Source organism: Rhinolophus sinicus, chromosome 15, assembly GCF_057876585.1.
Source record: "Rhinolophus sinicus isolate RSI-liver-muscle chromosome 15, RSI-T2T, whole genome shotgun sequence".
Taxonomy (NCBI): Eukaryota; Metazoa; Chordata; class Mammalia; order Chiroptera; family Rhinolophidae; genus Rhinolophus; species Rhinolophus sinicus.
The window spans coordinates 64,201,213-64,222,682 of NC_142515.1; the positions used below are offsets into that span (position 1 = coordinate 64,201,213).

The following is a 21,470-nucleotide window of genomic DNA, read 5'->3' on the forward strand; positions in this document are numbered from 1 at the left end:
CTGAACCCACACAGACTGTGAACTTAGGCACATTAACCTCTCTGAGCCTCATTTCTCATCTTAAAGTGGGAATAATAATAGCACTGATCATAGAAGGCTACATAAAGATAAATCAGTTAATATCTGTAAAGTGCTTACAACAGTACCATACAGTAAATACTATAAGGGTCTGTTAAATAAAATGGAGAGTATTTAAAAACTTGGAAAAATGTTCAGAATAAGTCTTTTAAAAAATAAGATTACTGATGGAATCACCCTATTTTACCTACACACAGGTAGCTGACAAACTGCTCATGGCCACCATCTCCACATCCTCTTGTCCTCTCTCTCCCTGCTAACAGAACCCCATTGTGTGCAGGTACCCCCCTTCCTTCCCAGCCGTGAGCTGCATGGGATTCTGACCAGTCTGGCTATAGCGAGGTGGGGAGACGCAGAGGGCTGTTGGCACACACGGCCCCGGTGACGCTCACTAGTCCACTCAGGAGCCTAGGAGACTGGCTCGCGCAGTGCAAGGGAGGACTGACGCTATTCTCCTTATCCTCGGCTTTCCTTTCTGCAGTCTCAGTCCAAACGCATTAAATGGAAAATTCCAGAAATGAACAATTTGTAAGTTTTAAATTGCACACCATTCTGAGTAGCGTGATGAAGTCTCGCGACATCCAGCTCCGTCCTCAAATCCTCCCATTGTCCAGTGTATGTACACTATATACACTTCCCACCCACTAGTCGCATAGTAGCCGTCTGGGTTATCAGACTGACTGTCGTGGTATCACAGTGCTTCTGTTCAAGTCACCCTTAGAATAGCCTAACGCTACATCACAATGCTTACATCATTCACTTCATTTCCCCTCATTATGCAGGCACTATATCATCTTACATTATCACAAGAAAAAGAAGGGTGAGTGCAGTACAGTAAGACATTTTAAGAGATACACCACATTTACTGAACTTTTATTACAGTATAGTGTTGTAATTATTCTATTTCGTTATTGTTGATCACTTACTATGCCTAATTTATAAATTAAATTTTATCACAGGTAAAACAGCATATATAAGGTTTGGTACTATCCAAGGTTTCAGGCATCCACTGGGTCTTGGAAAGCACCCCCTCAGATAAAGGGGGACTACTGTACATTTTAGGTTAGGGAGAGTTTTCTCTCTTGGTCTGTCCTGCTGCATGTGAACACGGAAACAGCCCAGTGGCTGCTGGGCAGTTGGGCTACAGTGCAAAGAGAGATATTATAACCACAAGGAAAATTGGCCTTAGGAGAGAATTTAAGTACCTGGTACCTGAAGACACTGCTAAGCTACTGATTATGCTGCATCTACAGCCCACCTCCTCTGTAGGTTTCTAGGTGTATCACACATATTATGAACATTTAACCTAATTAGAGGCTGGGTTTTATTTACCTGCAGTCAAAATACCCTGGTATGTTGCACACCATAGGTGCCTGATTAAGTCTATGCCATCTGCCCTCCCCTGCCTTCCTGTTACAATGGGACAGGTGTCCCTCTGCCTTGCTGAGAGTCGTGACTCTAGCTGCTTCAGCTGTAGTCCTATGGGAAGCTGGGTGCCAGTCAGCGCATAAGATGAATGTTAAACACGTCACAGTGACTCTGGGAATCTCTGCAACATAAGATTTATGCTCAGCTCATGCTGTAGGAGGTAATTGGCTGAGGACACTGCAGACCCACAGGCCTACCCCCCGCTCACTCTGGAACAGTCACTGGCACTCCTGCTCCCTGACTTTTTTCTGCCCAACACGGATGCTGAATATTTGAAGTTAGGTGCATACCGCACACACTCCACCGATGCTATCGCATTAATTCCCAGTTTCAATTACTCTCTCTACACTAATGATGCTAAACCCAGTCTCCAGTCCACATCTCTTTCCTGAAGTCCAAAGTACCATATTCTTGGATGTCTAATTGCTGGCTGATATCCACTTACATGTCCCCATGGCACCATATGTCATTCACCCTCCCACCCCCACCAATCGTGCCCTCCTTCCATGTTTCCTAATACAAAGGAAAGAATTGTCACCTCTTCTCCAGGTGCCCAAACTGGAAATCCAGGTCTCATCCTTGGTCTGCCTCTCTTTTTCTCCACTCTACTCAACCTATAGAGTTCACGTCACGTTGACCTCCTAAATCTCTTCCAAAGCCATCCTATGTCTCCATCTACACTGGTGACACTCCAGTTCTGGCCACCGTCATCTCTTACCTAAGTTACTGCCCTTTCTAGAATGATCATTTCAAAATGCAAAATGTGAATGCTTCATCCCTTTGCTTAAAAAGCCTCTGAACTGTTCCTGTGACAATCTAAACACCTTAACCTGGCCTATCAGACCACAGGATCTGACCTCTGCTCACCTCTTCAGCCTCACCTCTCCAATACCTGCCCCTGAGGTTCAGCACTCCACCTGCCAGCTCTGGCTTCACTTCCTTCTTACCCTTTTGTCCCAGGTACCATCTATTTGTCCTTCAGACCTCAGCTTCTCCTCTATAGTCTTCCCTGTCCTTTTCTCTCCACACGGGCTAAGGACCCTTCCTTGGTACAACCACACTAATGAGAACGCCATACTAACCCTATCATAGCACATATCACCCTTACTGTCACTGTGTGTTAGGTCCTTCCTAAGCTCCTTGAGGGCAGATAGCCTTTTCTTCAAATGATCTCAATGCCTAAACCACAGGAGGTCATTAATGGATATTGGCTTTATTAAAAGAAAACATTTTTTTAAATGCTGGAAGAAAATACACTGAAATGTTAAGAGTGTTTCTAAGCTGGGGGATCATGGGTGACTTTTATTTTCTTGCTACACCTTAATAAATGACTCATGAACTTAAAAAAATTGTTAACTTAGAGTAAGTCACATAGTGCTTGAAATATTAAAAGTAATCTTTTGCACAACTGAAAAACACCTTGTAGTTCTAACAGAAAAATGAGCCTTAATTTATGAGAGGCTTACCCTCATACTCCAATGAGACAAAATGCACCCACTTACTTCCAAATCGTCTCAACCTCCAGCTACAGTCTCTGCCCTCTCCTCTACAGAAAGGGCTCAGACTACAGAAGCCAGAGGCTGCAACAGAATCCGACAGTTCCAGCAGAATTCCCGCGCCCTGCTTGCCCCTCACCAAGAACAGGTCCCCTCGATGTTTCTTGGGGAGAGCGTGACTCTGCCAGTGGCACTTTCGAGACAATATTCCTTTCTAAAAGGATTAAATGTACCAGCTTCTCCATATCCTCTAAGGGGAACAAAGTTATCATCAATATGCGCTTAGCAGGGATTAGGAAACAACCAATCAAAACCTGGCCAACCCGTAAGACTGTCAGCTGATTTCTCAACAGAAACTTTGCAGGCAAGAATGAAGTGGCAGGGAATATTCCAAGTGATGAAAAGCAAGGACATATAACCAAGATTGCTCTACCCAGCAAAGCTATCACTTAGAATTGAAGGACAGATAAGGAGCTTCCCAGACAAGAAAAAGCTACAAGAGTTCATCACCACCAAACCAGTATTACAAGGACTCTTAGAGGGACTTCTTTAAGATGGGAGGGAGGTTAAGGACGGGTGAAAGGGGAAGGGATTAAGAAGTACAAATTGGTTGTTTAGACAGTAGTCAGGGTGATGTAGGATACAGCATAAGGAATATAGTCAATGATATTGTAATAACAAGGTATGGTGCTGGACAGGTGTTAGATCTATCAAGGTGATAGAGGGGAATGGGGTTGGGGACAGGGTGAAAAGGGTGATGGCATTAAGAAATACAAATTGGTAGTTAATACAGTATGGGCGATATAACCAACAATGTTGTAGAGATCATGTAAGGTACCAGAAGGGCACTGGACTTACCAGGGCGATCAGGTCATAGACTATGTAGATGTCTGACCAATGTGCTGAAGTAGAATAATATTGAATGTCAACTATAATTAAATATATAGTTATATATAGCATTGGGGTGTGAAGTACAACATAGGGAAGATAGTCAATAGTATTGTAACAGCTATATAAGATGTCAGCGGGGTAGTAGCTTGGGGGGTGGGTTATCACTTTATGAGGGGTTTAAATGTCTAACTATTATGTTGCTTTGTATACATGAAACTAATTTAAAAACAAAAAAAGATGTCCTCCACCTCCACCCCCAAAACAGTAGAGAACAGCTCACTGGTGACCACCAGTAGAAGTTGCTAGAGCCCCAATTCATTATTCTGACAATTGATAAAAAAAGGCAAGTCTGAAGAACGTAAAAAAAAAAAAAAAAAGAAAAACCCTGGCTAAAATAGTTAAAAATAAACTCACTTTCAAATAAGTATAAATATATACCTATACATTTTTCAGGTTATACAGCATTTTTTCTTTTTTTACGACATGCTTTCTGCAAACTTCTACAATGACGACTTACACTTTGCTATTTAAGGCCAATGTTTTATTCTGGCTGAATATCTATTTGGCCTTATTACGACCTTTAATTTCTGCCATTCTCCCCCAATGGAAGACTATGGAGGTTTTTACACTAAGTGGAAATCTGGGAGCAGACCTACATTGTTTCTGAACTACAGAAGGGCAATCAAATCCATTAACAGTCACATCAGCTGAACCCCCCCCACACACCCCCGGCTTTCCAACCCTCAATACTGGTGAGATGGGTATTAGAAATGACTAACTGGGGCCAGCCGGGTGGCTCAGGTGGTTGGAGCGCGGTGCTCCTAACGCTGAGGTAGCCTGTTCAATTCCCACATGGGCCAGTGAGCTGCGCCCTCTACAGCTAAGATTGTGAACAACAGCTCTCCCTGGAGCTGGGCTACTGTGAGCAGCCGGCGGTTGGCATGAGCTGCCCTGAGCTGCCACGGGTTGCTGTGTGCTGCCATGGGCTACTGTGTGCCAGCGTGAGTAGCCGGCAGCCATCATGAGCTGCTGTGTGCTGCTGTGGGCTGCATGAGCTGCTGTGGGCTGCCGAGAGCTGCCATGAGTGGCCGGTGGCCAGCGTGAGTGGCCGGCAGCCAGTGAGAGCTGCCGTGAGCTGCCGTGAGCGGCCGACTGGTGACCAACTGCTTCAGCGAGGGGTAGCGCAAGGCTCACAATACCAGCATGGGCCAGGGAGCTGTGTCCTACACAACTAGACTGAGAAACAACGGCCTGAACCGGAGTGGGGGAGGCGGAAAGAAAGGGGGGAAAAAAGAAATGGCTCACTGTACTGGAGTGATCAGCATCAATTACCAAACTGGCTACCACTCCTTTCATCTCTGATTATCATTGATTATCTAATGAATTTAGGACAAGCCAATAGTTCCAGGGTCAAATACTTCAATCTGCAAGATGGAAATCTATTATAGCCTAGAACTTACCAGGCATTACAAAATAAAACATTTACCTTTGAAATATTTAACTTTTCTCAGGTCATTTATTTATAATTAGGAGTTTACTAAATGATATCCAAGACTCTAAAGTATTAACTGGAATTTGAAAGATAAATCAGCTATTTCCTCTCCACCGTAACATTTAGGGGCCCATCATTATAACATGAATGGCAAAGTGAAAAGAATATAGTGTGTACACTATAAACTAGGAACACCATAACCAGCATAGATTTTTACGAACCACATGTAATCTGCTTCTCCCTCTTAAAAATACACACACATGGAAAATACATTAAAAAAAACATTTTCTTTTACCATGGAGTTTCTTCTTGGTATCCCAGAGATTTTAAAATTGCAACACTAAAACCATCTCAAATTAGGACCCCAAAATCTACAGCTTGCAAGAGTTCAGAGGAAACGAACCCAGCCAGTGAAGCAATTCCGGTTCCCCGCACTTGACTATTCGGTTTCATCTGATCCTCACTGAGTATTCTTCTGACTATTTCTTTAGGACATAAGCATAGAGGAGAACTCCAAGTTCACTTAGTTTCAGAGGAGAACACGTTATAAAACTGTTAGAAAACGTGACACAGTTTGTTCTGGCACATGGAAGTGGAGGGCCCAAGCTCCTCGGCACACCTCTACTCATAAGAAACCCAGTTGTTTGGCTGATGTATGACCACGTTCTGGGAAGCTCTTGTACCAGGACTATTGCAATGAAGACGATCTGGGCTACAGGCCAACATGCCACACTATTTCATTATGGAAAGAGGCTATGAGCATTGATAGTTAATTGATTACAGCTGCTCATTATTAGCCCTGACTTCACTCCTAGTAGAGTTGTCACTACTCAAGAGAGCATGTTTTAATTTTTAGATCAAAACTACACTGCAGGGATGATTTTAGGCTTCCTAGGCCCAGAGTATTAGATTCGGCACAAGTTTCATTATAATAGGAAGGGAAAGGGAGGAAAGAGATGGGAAATAAGGAAATCCCAGAAATCATTTACGGAAAGAAAGACAGTCCTAGAAACTATCTGGGGCAGCCTGGGACTTTCTAGTTATATATATATATATATATATAAAAAAAAAACCCACATAGAGTTCCAGAGCCAAGCTAACTGAAGAGCTTATTTAGAATAGAGAAGCATTTCTACAAACGCTAATGAAGTCACAGAAAAGAAAACACTAAATGCCCATCTTCAACTCCGACTTTTCTTTTGAGCTAGAATGTTTTCATGTTTCTAGGCAAAATGTAACAGAATTCTAATATTTAAAGAAAAATGTCTGCTTCAATACAACTTCCTTGTAATAACAACAAAATATTTAGTATTTTAAAATCTCCAAACTATACGTAATATGCTGTTCTTTTCCTTCCTACATTTATATAAATATTCCTAAAATATTCCAAAACTTCAGTACTCATGAGAAGTGTTGATCTGCTAAATTGACAAAAGAGTAAGGAATAAAAAAAGGCACTAAACTGAAAATTAAGAAAAAAACTTCTTCACTCAGTAGTCTATGGTCTGTATGTGGCTCTCTACTAAGCACTTCTCAGCCGATGAAGCAGAGTGTGGCCCAGGAGCTCTCTGCAGCCGCTGACCTCAGGCTCACTGACACCATTTTAAAGGCGGGTCCCAATCCTATCTAGTGAGTGCCTGAAGTTTCTAGAACATAATCATCTGCTAAACATCTCCCTGTTGTTACTCATGAGATAAGGCTACTGGACTCTAAGAAGCTCTCAGATTAACTGGGTTCAAGATTAAATAGCCCACATAATTCACCTAGCATTATTTTTACCAATACTGATTTACATAAAGCCAATGTCCAGCTCAAATATGGAAACAGTCACTGTACCAATTTCAAAATAAAGTACTTCAGTCCTACCATACCGAACTAACACAGTTTAAATGCTTATTCTTTCAGAGTACTACAGCTTTAATAGTTTATTTAAATTCCTAAAGAGAATCAAGATTAAAATCTAAATATAGTTTTCTATCATTTTAGATAGTCATTTAGGCTTTGGCCTTAGGATTTATATAAAATCCTTAAAGATTGGGAAGAGGGTAGAAAGCATAGCGAGCAGACAAGTAATTTCATTAAAAAAAAAAAAAAAAAGCGCTATCTATAAACACTCTCATGCATATTGATTATAAAAGAAATTTAGGAGAATGGCTTCTTCAAAGCTCCAACTTCCCCATGAATAGACTTTGTACTTACTGTAATGCTCACCTGGTCTCCTGCCAGAACAAATATTTTAATATAAAATTTAATAAATGGGACTAAAAGTATTATGTCTAATTTAAAATTCCATATTGTGTAAACTATTGATATTAACATAATTGAGTTTGTAAACAATCCATTTGCAGAAGCTAACCTTAGACACTGTATTGACCCAAAATATCTAGTGGGGCTCATCTGCAAAATGAAGCATCAATGCCTGGAATTCATTAAAAGTGTTACATGTTTAATTTCTCCTGCCCTACAGCTCCATTGTCTCGTAAAAATTTTCCTTTGATGTCCCCCACTAAAAGAATTAAAGGAATATTGTAATTGAAATGTCATCAATAATTCACAAAACCCTCCTCCACAGCAATACATCTGATGAAATATTAATTGAACTCCACAGACTGACAGTCTGCAGAGGAGCACTTGCCTGTAATTTGAACCACGAGTCCTGATCTTGCTGTAGCTCAGACCTGCCAAGAAGGCAATTATCTGGATGGTCTTGCCCAATCCCATTTCATCTCCCAGAATTCCTCCTGCCTGCTGGCAGTGCAATTCCCACAGCCACCTAACACCTGTCTGCTGGTACCTACAACAACAAACACCAACAAGAAAAAGAAAATGGCAAATGGTGGGTAATACAGATCATAACAGAAAGTACTCATGAATTAATCATTTGGCTAGGTCCTAGTACCAGTCAGAGAAACATGCTGGATGTGTGTTTTACATGAGTATTATATTTATAAGGTCATACATTTTTGATTACCTAGACATAAAATCACAAATTTTTCTTTACAGAATGTTAACACATTTCTAATTAAACTGATAGATGGGGTAATTAAGGACTATTTTATTTCTTTTTCAACATTAAAAATAGCTTGGTAAATAAGCATAACTTATTATCTTTCATTTAGTATATTTATGGAAAAAAATCTCAAATATTTTTAGATTTTTAAGTTCCAATAACTTTTCTATGAAAAAAAGGTGTAAACAGCATCAAAAAGCAGGACAGAGAATACCGCAATTTACAGTATATATTGCTGAAAAGTCACTTGGTAATCATATTATCTTTTTATAGGAAAATTAAATTAAATTTTAAGGCCATAAACAAGTTGGAATAATAGAGCTGCTCGCAAAACTAGTACATAACAGGTGATTCTGTCATATTACTAGCAGATGCAAAGAAGAACAGACTGAAGACTCAAGAATACAAAAGGTCTTTTTAATATTTTAAAGCAGAACTTGATTCAGGGACTTTTTCATAGATACAAAAACATCAGAGATATTAAAATTTTAAATAAGGAATACAGGTCAAAGAGAAGTAACAGTCCCTCTACCAAAAAAAAAAAAAGTTGGTATTTTCCGTTCTCTGCCAATAGCATATTTAATCTATAATCTAAAACTAAAATTTAAAAAAGGAATAATGCAAAAAGAATTTTTGAGAGTTAAAGCTTTAACATCATGGAATGGTACAAAGACTGTACGCACAATTAAAACGGCATCTAAAGCAGAAAACACTTAAGTTAAAAGACTGAAATCCAAAGGATTTTTTTTTTTCAAATAAAATACCAAGACTAATGAGCCTTCCACCTTAAAAGAAAGTGGTTTTGCTGTTTTACTGCCCAAATGTTTACTATTTGGTACATGGGACATTCACCTAAAATCTCATTATGGACTTCAGTCCTTGTTGAACTAGTTTTATTTCATCTTTTCTCAGTAAAATATGTCATAATTAACTTTCCCCCAGTATTCTTCAAAGTCAATTCCAAAAGTTTGACTCTAGCTGTTGCCATTATTATCTATCAAATAAGAAACATTCTGAATGAGAATTTTGCTGCTTTACTAAGTTTACTCATTATACTGCACACTTCGAATACAAATTCTGGAAAAAAGGAATAAAAATCCAAACACAGTAAGTGTAGTCTGGATAAAAGATCATTTAATTTGAGAAGAAGGGCAAGTCCTATTAACAAGTGGTATGTAATCAGAGAAGAAAGGCTACCACTTAAGGAGCCTACTGCCAGGAGGGACCAGGCCCATAGAACCTCAAAACCACTCTGCGGGGAGATGTTCAGCGCATTTTATAGTTGGGGAACAAAGGCACAGAGAGGTTAAGTAACTTGCCAAAGGTCACACTGATTAAAAAAACAACAACAACAAAAAAAAAACGAGCAAGCCAGAAATGAAATCCAGAACTTCTGATTCCAAGATTATCAAGCGATAATCTTGACCAATGGAGGGAGTTATTTTGCTCCCTGGGGGACATCTGGCAATATCTAGAGACATTTCTGGTTGATACAACCAGGAAAGAGCAATTGTCATCTAGTGGTAGAGGCCAGAGATGCTGTTCAACATCTTACAATGCACAGCAATAGTCCCTACAACAAAGAATTATTCAACCCCAAATATCAGTTGTGCTAAAGATGAGAAACCCACATCTAGAATAAAAGCTGGTTGTGAACTGGCTACACTAGCCTAATCTCAGCTTTGGAAAAAGACGTATTCAAAAAACTCTCCCCAAAAAATGATGTATAGTGGTCCCCCCTTATGAGTGGTTTCGCTTTCTGCAGTTTCAATTACTTGCAGTCAACCACAGTCTGAAAATATTAAATGGAAAATTCCAGAAATAAACAATTCATAAGTTTTAAACTACACACAGTTCTGAGTAGCGCGATGAAGTCTCGTGCCTTCCCACTCCATCCCACCCAGGACGTGAAGCATCCCTTTGTCCAGCGTCTCCCCATTAGTCACTTAGTAGCCTTCCCAATTACCAAATCGACTGTCATGGTATCGCAGTGCTTATATTCAAGTCACCCCGATTTTACTTAACAACTGATGCTGGCAATTCAGATATGCCAAAGAGAAGCTGTGAAGTGCTTCCTTTAAGTGAAAAGGTGAACATTTGGTACTATCTGTGGTCTCAGGAACTCTTTGGGGGTCTTGGAACGTATGCCCCTCGGATAAGGGGAGAGAGACTACTGTACAGTTTCCAGAATCACCAAATTCTAGTCAATGGACCGACCTCCTTTTACAAAGGTACAGAACAACTACGGAGCCAGCTCCTCTGGGCAGAGCAGGGACCAAAATCTCCCAGGGGTCATTCCAGTGTCTTCCTGCACTGCACTGCCTCCCCCCAACACGGGTCCAACACCTCTCTTTGTTTGGGGCCAATCAACATAAAGTGGGAAGAGTCTGGAGAGCAGCAATGGAGAAACATGAAAGAAGAAAGGGTGACTGGTTTGTTATCCCAGAGGGAACATGGGAGGGAGTTAGGACATTTGGATTCTATGTGACCCAACAGAGGCAGTAACAGTGTGCTAGGTGTTTTCTTGTCTACAAATGTAATCTCCAAGGGTGTTCGAACAGCAGAGCATTGTGTTTGTAAGATGATTAACACTAAAGAAATGACTTAAGGAAAAATATCTACTAGGCAGTCCCTTAAGTCACATCGCTACATGGAAATCCCCTAAAACAACCGGGGACAATGTACGAAGATGGCAGGAGTGACTTTCTTTTCCTAAAGGCCCGCAGACTGCACCAGCACACTGGCTGGCAGGCGCGTGTGGCTGGATGAGAATTTAGGGTGCCCGGGTTCTGCTTCCAGCAGTGCCCCTGACTGATTTACTTAGCTTTCGTTGCTTTAATTTTCTAATAACAAACATCGTAAAACAATTATATACTTTAAAAGAAAGCAGGTTATGAAATTCTGTTTTCAGAACCTTTGTTAAGCATATAAAAATTACTCTTCGGGGAAAGTTAAAACATTTTTACAAACTATTGTACAATAGTGAAGAAATTACTATTATCTGCTCTACCCTTGCGATCAAAGCATCACAAAATAACCACAGGTAATTGGTATATCTTGGCATTGTCACACTAAGTCAAGATTGCATTTACTGGTGCAGCTAAAAGTAAGGTCAAAAGAGTGAAGTTTGTCATTTGATTGCTAAATTACACAGATGAATGCATTTGCTGGGCAAACTTTCAAAACAGAATTTTAAAAGTTAAACATGATCTTGCAGAAAATAGCACTTAAATGGATAATTGTACCTTCTGACTCCCTTGTGTACAACAATACCCTGTTAATTTAATTCCACAGAGTGTGGTAAATACAGTAAAAATATATCTACAGCTTAAAATTAAATTGGCCTGGCTAAAACTTAATCATGAAAGGAAAATGGAGACTATCAATCCTATTACTTTTTTACATATAGCAGAAGAAAAGGAACAGAAGTTTTAAAACATTTATGAAATATTTAAAATGCTGCTTTTGAGAGATGAAAAATGAAAACAAAATACTTTCCAAGAATGTGCAATTAAGATAAATTAAAAGAAAAACATGTGTTTACATTAACTACAACAAGGTTAATAGTCAATATACTGCATCATATACTCTTAGTAAGTAAAGTTTGGTTGTAACTGAAATTTCTTTGCTAGAACATTTCACATGTATACAAAAATGCATATTTAACTTGAGTCTTAAGGATATTTCCCCAATCACTTGTAGAAGTATTCTTTCTTTGATAAATAAATTTAATCTACAATTTGGGTATTCCTTCTGCTAGTACAACACTGATATTATGTGGCCTATTCCTTAATAAGCAATCACTTTAGAGAAGATGGAAAGAGTTGGCAATAAATGTTGTCTTTACCTCTCCACAGTTAATTTTCATTTGGGAAATGCAATAAACAAAGTAGCCACCTTTCTGGGCTATAAAATATCTACAAAAATTACTGGAGAGATTCAGACTTAAATTTCTTTACAGTTCTTCTGTCCAATTATAGCAAGCCAATCAGGACACTTCATATCTTTAGAATTCAACTTTCCTATATGTTTAGTGGGATAAAATAACTATTCCCTGTCTCCCCTCGACCCCACCCTGAGAAAAATTAAAACTATAATGAAAGCTCTTTGAGAGGAAATATAAAAAGCATGCTATTTTTAAACAAACATCTTGCACAGCTGAATCTATGAAGGAGATTAAACATCACCATCTCGAAGAAATCTGCATCCTGCACCCAACTAAGTGATGATCCAAGAGACAGAAAGAAGCTATTTAATGGTTTAACTTCCTGTCTGCAGCGAAGAAGGCTTCCTAAAGTACCTTGTTAAGTATGTCTCAGGAGTGATGAGACTGGAAATGTGCCCCAGTTTTACACTCATCATGGGAGACTTGCCTGGGCCTTGCAGACGACAGGTATGCATCTATCACGCAGCACCCACTATCTATAAGGAAGGGCCACGTCACATGTGAAACATGGTCAGTTTCAAAGAGCAACTTAATCCTGAAGGTGTTTGCCTGTATCTTCTCTTTTGACATTAGAACATCTACATAAAATATTTAGATGCGCATTTGGTCAGCTCAAAAGTATTATACCCTTAGGTACAATATAAGGCACTCAGAAAGTAATCTCAACAGTTTTTTATTTCCACATAGAAGTAAAAACAAAACCTCCCCAATATTGATTTTAATGTACAACTTTTCCTAATTAAGCTGATTTAAGAAATGAGAGGTTTGGTTCCTTAAAATTACTAAGAACAAAAAAATAACTCAATGTAGATAGTTTTTAAATGTGTTGCTTTCAGTCTGCTGAGACAGGTCCACACAGATTCATCAGTTTACAAACATACCCAATGCGCACTTTAGTCAATTTATTATCATCTAATTGTAATGAACAGCGTGTGGCTACAATTTCATTTGACAGGATCTGTATCTGCAATAAATTGCTGCAAGTACCTTAAGGCCCACAGGTAACTGCTGTGTAATTCCTAAAATAGTAATTTGTACACAATGGCTTGATGACAGATATAAAGGAAAGAACACATGACACATACTTAAAAAGCTTTTTGAAAAGAAAACCCGGCATTTTAAAACCTTCATCAAATTCAGCATCACTTTCCTCAGAATCATCTTCAAGCTTCAAATTCTTCTCTTTGTCCTGCAGTCTCAGTTTATTCCATCTCCTACCATAAAAATAAAAATCATATTTCCATTATTTTGGTTACAAAACAGATTAAAATAGATAATTCTAGATAATGCACAGGGAAAAAACAGGCAAATCAGAATGGTCTTTTAGCTTTCTGCTGCCAACATTACCCAAAACACTGATGTTCAAAGAAGAAGAATTCTCTTTTCCTTCCTTCTCAATTCAATTCTTATTTGAATTATTATAGCTGTACTAGAAATATTTTTGTAAGATCCCATTTCATTATCAAAACTACTTGTTCCTCCTCTGGCACACCCTAAGGGAAAATTTCTCTGCTAGTTCCTAAAATATATGAACTTAATTCCAGAAAAGATTCAATGAAAATTTCAATATAACTAAGTATCTCCAAAAGGGCAATATAGCAAAACAACAGATTTTATTTATAATTACTATTTCTGCGCTAAAGATATGATAGTCATAGTATAAAACAGCACAGTATCTTAAACATAAAGCAAATTTTTGGTCAAAATTACTATATATCAGATTCACATATTGATTACTTAATGGTAATATATAAAGGTACTAATAATTGCATTATTTGTACCAACAATATAAAGGTACTAATAATTATATACCTGAGGAAAAAAATGTGTTCACTAAAAATCTAATTCATAAATTTAGCAATATGTTTTTCAAATATAAAATAAAATGAACATTTATATTTCAGAAGGGTAATGCTATGTATATATAACAGAAAAAAATGTCTAAACATCTGAAAGTCTTAGCAACACACCAAGGTTTTTGGGAAGGTGCATCCATTTGGCCAGACTAATTCTGCATTCATGTAACTATAATGGACACTTGTGTCACGAGTTAAAAAAAAAAAAAAGTCAATAGCCCCACATTCTATTAACTACCAAAATCAAAGGATGACTTTTTTCAGTATGCATGCAAGTGACTTTGAATTTCACAAAATGGTGGAAACGAATTAAAGCAATAATACAGAGAAATACCTGTGAAGTAAAGAGCTCACAGGAAGGGAACGAGAACAGCAACAGTAAGAAGGCATTTATCCATCACTCATCATGCAAGAATAACAGAGGGAAGGTAACGGAGAAAATGGAAGGATAATATGGCACACACTGCCCAGTTAGAGGGATTGTGTGTTTTCCAGGATCGATTACCAAGCCAGCAGAAGCCAAACACAGAGTGACAGGCAACCACACCCAGGGAGCTGCTGGAGGACCGTAAAGCACACCCTCTGATAAATTGCTGCCTTGCTGAAAATTCCATCTCTTCAAAGCACCAAAAAGAAGGGTTAGCTGAATTTAATTATAACCAATAAGGAAAAACGAGCTGGTGATCTAAAACTGCTTCTCGGGGTACTAAGAGGACCTATAGATAAGCAGTTTTGGTAATTTTCAGAGGATAGCCAATGGAAGAGGCAGCCTAGGGCCACGTCTAAGGAAATAGCTTTCATGTAACTACAAGGTTTAATATGTGATAGTCTTTTTATGTAAAAATTTAATGACCTTTTTGTGCTTAACTTCTAAAGGCAATCTCTTCCTCTCTTTTATTTGTATTTTTCTTCCTTAAAAATCATCTCCACGCAATTGATGAAACGAAGTACCTCTAGGTAGCTATAACAGTCTTTGCTATTCTTCTGAGGTTCACATTACCTTCAAATTTAATTACGTGCAAAGGCGTATGGCAGCGGTTCTCAACCAGGGGCAAAGTGGCCATCCTCCGCCATCCCCCACAACACCAGGCTAATCTGACAATGTCTGGAGACATATTTGGTTGTTACAACTGCTGGGGGAGGGGAGATATACTACTAGCATCTAGCAGTGGAGGCAGGGGATGCGGTAGGCACCCTACAATGTGCCAGGCAGTCCTCCACAACAAATGTAACCTCATCTTAAATGTCAACAGTGCCAAGGCCGAGACACCTGGGTACATAGGTACCTACTGGTGGAACTGAGAAACCAAAACAACGTACATATATTTTCTTGATGTGTGTGTGTGTGTGTGTGTGTGTATCTGAATTCTTGGTACTCACTATCTGAAATTTAGCAAACAAGCAATTTCAGATGAGATGTTCCTCAGTAACCAAACTGTTACTATCAGAGCTCAGAAACTAACATCTATATAACAAAAGATAGTTGTATTTAGCAAATTTATGGATAATAAAAATTTGTGGAAAAAATCACAAAAACTAGCATAGCCACTTAAAAATACTTCCTTTTACAACTACTCTTAAGATAATTTTTTACAGGGAGAAAAAGAAACACACTGGAAGATACTGTCTTTAAAAGTTTGGCACAACAGTCATTAAATATATTCCATACAAGGTCACATAGTAAACTTCATTGATAGACGACAGCTGCCTCCTTAGACTTAGCCAGTAAATCTTTGTGGCTGTTAAATTTCCCACCACATCACTCTGCAGCAACAGGGTTTCAGCTTCCTCCTTCTGCCTCCCTCCCTCCTAAAATATACGACAGCATATCACCACAGAACAAACAGCACCTAGGAAACCACATAAGCCGCTACAGAAATGATTGCATTCCAGTGTCTTCCGCTTCATAAAGATGAAAAGAGACAAACATTTATTTAGTTTGGCTAAAGGATAACTAAAGGTGGTGGGCAAAAATCATTATTGCCTACAAGTACTTGTATCATTGTGAAGACAAATCGCCCTAGTAGAATCACACACACATATTCAAGACAGAAAAGACCAGGTTATGAAATCACATGCCTATGGGCTCAGGCAAAGCGCTGCTGTGTTAGACAGAGCAGCAGTCACTCCTGTGCCTTCCAGCAAACACAGGCCTGCCTGTCGCCCACTGCAGCAGAGCAGCGCTGAGCGCGCGTGGGCCGACAAGGGCCACACGGCAGGCACACTGGGATGTGGAGGACTCACCTGAGCCAGACTCACCTGAATCCTGAGAGAAATAGTTGCTGCTCCCACCTTAGATGTCATCAAGGGTCTTATGCTCTTTACTGTGCTTAACCCGCTCATCCTGCAGCCTGGCAGGCTGCGTGATCTGTCTGGCCAGCAGGTGTAAAGGGGGATTCTGTGCTATGAGTAAACTGGGCTTGACATACGCAGTAAGAGCAGGCCAAAAAATCAAAGCCTGGACTTGGATGGTCTGGAATCAAATCCTGACTGCCGTTTTTGAGCTCCTTAACCCAAGCAAGTAAATAATGTCTTTAGCATCTAAGTTTCCTCAACTGTGAGATGGGAGGTCGACAGCATCCACTTCACTGGACCTTGGGGAGGGTTAAAGCACTCATTAGCGTGAGCTTATAAAATAGTAAGTGCTAAATGAATTAATGAATCGTATGTAATCCGACGTATAGGTGTGAAATCCTCACACAACCCCAGGCAGGAACTATGACTCTGATCACTTACAGAGGAGGAAGCAAAGGTAATACACAGTCCCGAACAATCGCATGAGGTGATGCAACGCACCGCAAAGTTTGAGAGAATGCTCTGAACATGGATACTTGAACAAAAACGAGGAAGGTTCATCAACGGATGCACAGTAAAGTATTATGAATAACACGATCACCATGAATTAAAAAACCAGCCATCAGACGGTACCTGCTAGAATATCTCAGTTTAAAAATTCTGCAACAGATTTATAAACAGTGAACTGTCATGAAATATGGCTGTCTTTTATATGATATAACAAAAATTAGACACAGAATGACTTAAAATTGGTTGGGGTGGTTTGGAAAAATAAGATCCAGGCCCAAGTGATCTGAAATTTTAAAAATCAGAAATGGCTAAAATGTCTCAATTCTATTATTTCAATAAATAAGCCAAATGACTAATTTTAAAAGTGGAAGGAGGCAGTAAGTAGTCCAATATTTATGTTTTTGGAAAATAAATAATTTTTTCCTGTTTTCTACGCTCTCATTTAAAAAACTCCACACATGTAATAGTCACAGCTGCAGCCACATAAAACCAGTGGGCCTGGTGCTTCTGGCAGTGTCTCTCCCTCACACAACTACGGCAGTCAGCCCGCTGCTCACTCCACTGGCAGCCACTCAGAAGAGAACCCAGTAATAAACATAAACTTCCGTTCCAATCAGATGCAGGCACAGAAAACACTTCCTGGCTTCGCTACATTCGCGCAGGAACGAGAACCTGGCCCAGGCCGCAGGGCCTGGGGCTGATCCTGCAGTAATGAGCGATGAGAAGCATCCTGGACCCGGGCGGGGCCCGACGGCTAGCAACACGGCACAGCATTCCCAGCTGCACCGCACCAGGAGCACCACGTCCTCCAGCGGTAACCTACTGGGGTACCTCGTCAATGGAAGCCTAGCAATACACCTGAGAGTCAATTGCCACCATTTAAAGTTAATTATGTTCAAAACAGAACTTCAAGCACATCAAGGGTGTTTCAACACACATAAGTGGGAAGACACAGCCAACTGCCATCAGGTCATACCTGGGGCTTCCTCATCCCTGTGCATCTGCATTCCTGTGCCGTCCCCAGCCTCCCTCCCCTCAACACACACATCCACACACTCCGTGGATCCTTGAGACCTCCCCCCAAGAAGCCCTGACCAGTAAGGCATCCTGTCCTCGAGGTGCCTCCCCAGCCCCTTGGCACCTTGAACACATCTGGTGTGTCCACTAGAATGCTCACCAAGCGGTAGCATCTTTTGAAATCCGTACCTGTCTCTCTCTACGACTGGGAGCCACTTGAGATTAGAGACTACCTTAGTCATTTTTATATCCCTAGAGACTAGTATAATGCCCACCTCACCACAGATACTGAATGAATGAATGAATGAATGAATGAGGTTCAGAATTGGGCGAGGGATAAGGAAAACATCAGGGTCTGAGAAGCATGGCTTGAAAATAGTCAAAGTGGGTCATTTCAAGTGGATTCAAGAAACTTCCTGTTCTGTCTCACTTACAGCCTACCTCCTGCTGTACTTCCTACTCCTCCTACATATATTAAGGTACTACTCCTGGCTATGTCCACTGGATAAACATGGTACAGGTCCACTACAAAGACTCAGCCATGGCAGAGGGCAACTGCAAAGTCAGAAACATTCTTAATGTAGGTTTTATAAGAAACAAATTTTTCAAGTTATTTTCAAGTCTTGAGCTCTGTTTTTTGGGAGTTTCCCAGTGGATTCACTTTGAAACTGGATTCTGCATACCAGTTGATGGGAAGAATTAGAAGCCCCGAGTTTGGGTCCACGCTTCCTTAGAACCAGGTGAAAAAGGCTAGGCAAAAGATTCAACTTTCTATGAAAGAATTAGTCTTCTGATAGAGGAAAAAAGAAGTTTAACTAGCCCTAAAGTATATTTACATCAGTAGAAAGAAAAAAATGTTTTTGATGTTCCCACATTCATCCTTCTCTTTAACCCATACAGGTAATAGTCACAGCTGCAACCAAATAAAATGACATGAGTGTATTATTCGCTGGGGGATTTTCTAACTCCTATAGTCCCTCAGCCTCCAGCGGCAGCCACTAGAGGAGAAGCCAGTAAAACACACAGACTTAAGATACCCACTGAGAAGTGAACACTGGATGTAGGCAAAGAGCTGCATTATAGGTCTGTAACTGGTAAGGAGAGGTCCACACTTAAGAAACATCATTTAACAATCGCTGCATTTGTCTCCTTGACCACAAAATGAGCTAAATATTAAATTCTTATAGAACTAAATGTATTATATATGTATTATACCCTTTGGAAACTGTTTTTTTTTTTTTTTTTTTTTTTTTTATACTACATACATGACAGATGCTACCTTGTAATTATTGGCAGGATTACACAAGAAAGTAAAATTGAGAAGTTTTAGTTAATTGTAGGTTAAATGTGAATGAAAAATAACAAATGGCAAAATACCTATTGCAGTCTTGGGCAGGCAGGAGTCAATTGCAGGCCCCAAGTCTAAAGGCCATCACACTATTCCACCCTTACTGTCAGCCAAGATCAAGATTATCATAGACCACTCTGCATAGGACATGCTATCCGTCTAGGACAGCAAGGAGTGTGAAAATCAAGCCTTACAAGGCACAACAGAAGGATCTGGAACACTGACCTTAGAACAGAGAGAACTGTGAGGAACCAATGTGTAATCTTGACCTACCCTCACTTAGAACCAATGAACACGATGTGAAGTTTGAAGAATGTCCCCTGGGCAGGTGTCCAGTGTCTCCTAGTGTGTCAAAGGAGATAGAACTTGTTATTTCTCCTCAAACAACTGTTGATAATGTACCTATAAGTATAGATACTTTATCACTAAGTGGAGACTTGATCGTATTAATAAAAAATGTATGAAAGGTACAAAAAGCCAAACATCAACAAAACTAAGTTTATAACAGCTAATGATTTAGCTATGCATACTAATACCAACTGTGAAACTGCCTTTTACTTTGGAGAGAAGTCACCTTTTCATATGTATCAATATTTATAAGGCCTTCTTCATGATTCTCATGGACCCTCTGACTGGCTTGATGAAATCTTTGTAGTGCCTAGCGGGCATGCAAGTAACAAGAACAGCTGACATTTACAGAGTGCCTGACACGTGTCAAATACCTCAGGTATTATCGTGTGTGATCCTCATATAGCCCTTACAATGGTACTGCTATGAGTCTCATACTATGGATGAGGAGATAGACGTACAAGATCTCAGAGCTACCAAGTGAGACTGGCATTCTGATTCCATGACCTGTGATTTCTAAGCCCTATGCCAAACATCACCTCCTTAAGTAACATAAGTTAGCCCTGGACAAGTTGTGTTTGAAATTACTCACACATATACCCACACTATGGATATATTTTTTAAATTTAGAGTCAGAAAATACTAAAATGATTTGTAATTCCTGAAGCCCACTGTGTGCTGGGCACTAAGTTTTCTACATGCATTACTCCATTTAATCCCTACAACCTTGTGAGGCAGATAGTATTATTGATCTACAGTAGCCTGCCCGAGGCCACCAATGTGAAAGTTCAAACCCAGATAATCGAGCTTCAGAGTCTGTACTGTTACATAATCTTGCCTCTCAAACAGTATTTTTCAAACTCCCTAAAACGACCTCTTTTCTCATATGTCAATAATCACCTCTTTAATTGCTATACAATGAAAACAATTGTACAAGAGCAAACCAAATTCTAAAGCTTCAATTCAAATTTGTCTCAAAAAATGTCAGTGCTAAAGTTTAAGGAGGGGAAAGATGGCCATTTTTGTACCGTGACATGATTTCTTCCCTGCCTCAACATTATGCGGGTAGAGCCAAAACTCACTTTTCACTGGACACCTGACAACTCTTCCACATAACAGTAAAATCAGTTTAGCAGTTCTTTTTACTACAGATACTCTGGGCTGAACAAACACATAAGATACATTTAATACCAAACAAACAAACCAATGTACTCAACTGCTTATACAAACCACAAAAAATGCAAAATATACCTATTAACAGGAATTGTCAAATATTAGTAACCTGAAATCACATATTATTAATAATAAAACGAACATGCCCTCTCCAAAACTTCAAGGAAGTCACATACTGAGCTGTTTGAAATTCAAAACTGACCTTACGGCTCTGTCTTCATTTTTGTTTTTACGTTGCAAGGGCCACTAAGCCTGGAGCAGTTCAGGTCTATACTGACTGTGAGGGAAAAGCCACACATTATATAGTTAAATCATTCGTAACATGGGGTGAAATTTCAACTTGAAGATCATTCTCCACTTATTGCGATATCCATGAAAGAACTTCTACAACAGAAGCGCAACGAGTACAATCTGATTTTTAAAAATATATTCAAGGCACCAAGCTGGGTATTTAATATAGTTTGCATTTCTGTAGTGCAATAGGTTTTCTATTTCAGACAGCTAGGAATCCCTTACAGATTAGCCTAATTTGCTAAATTGAGATACTCGGTGTTTTACTTTTCTTATCTGTCTTTTTATGGT

General features: G+C 39.5%; 1 protein-coding gene across 2 annotated transcripts in view; it reads right to left on the bottom strand.

The window, feature by feature from the left end:
* Positions 1–21,470, bottom strand: part of ERCC6 (ERCC excision repair 6, chromatin remodeling factor) — an 84,533-nt gene that overhangs the window by 41,078 nt on the left and 21,985 nt on the right. Inside the window, exons 6-7 of one of the 2 annotated variants that reach the window (XM_019730116.3) lie at positions 13,427–13,555; positions 8,021–8,179 (exon numbers count right to left, since the gene is read on the bottom strand). In XM_019730116.3, the coding sequence (XP_019585675.2) occupies positions 8,021–8,179; positions 13,427–13,555 (288 nt within the window). The remainder of the gene's footprint in view (positions 1–8,020; positions 8,180–13,426; positions 13,556–21,470) is intronic. The other variant, XM_074337261.2, reaches the window with a different exon arrangement.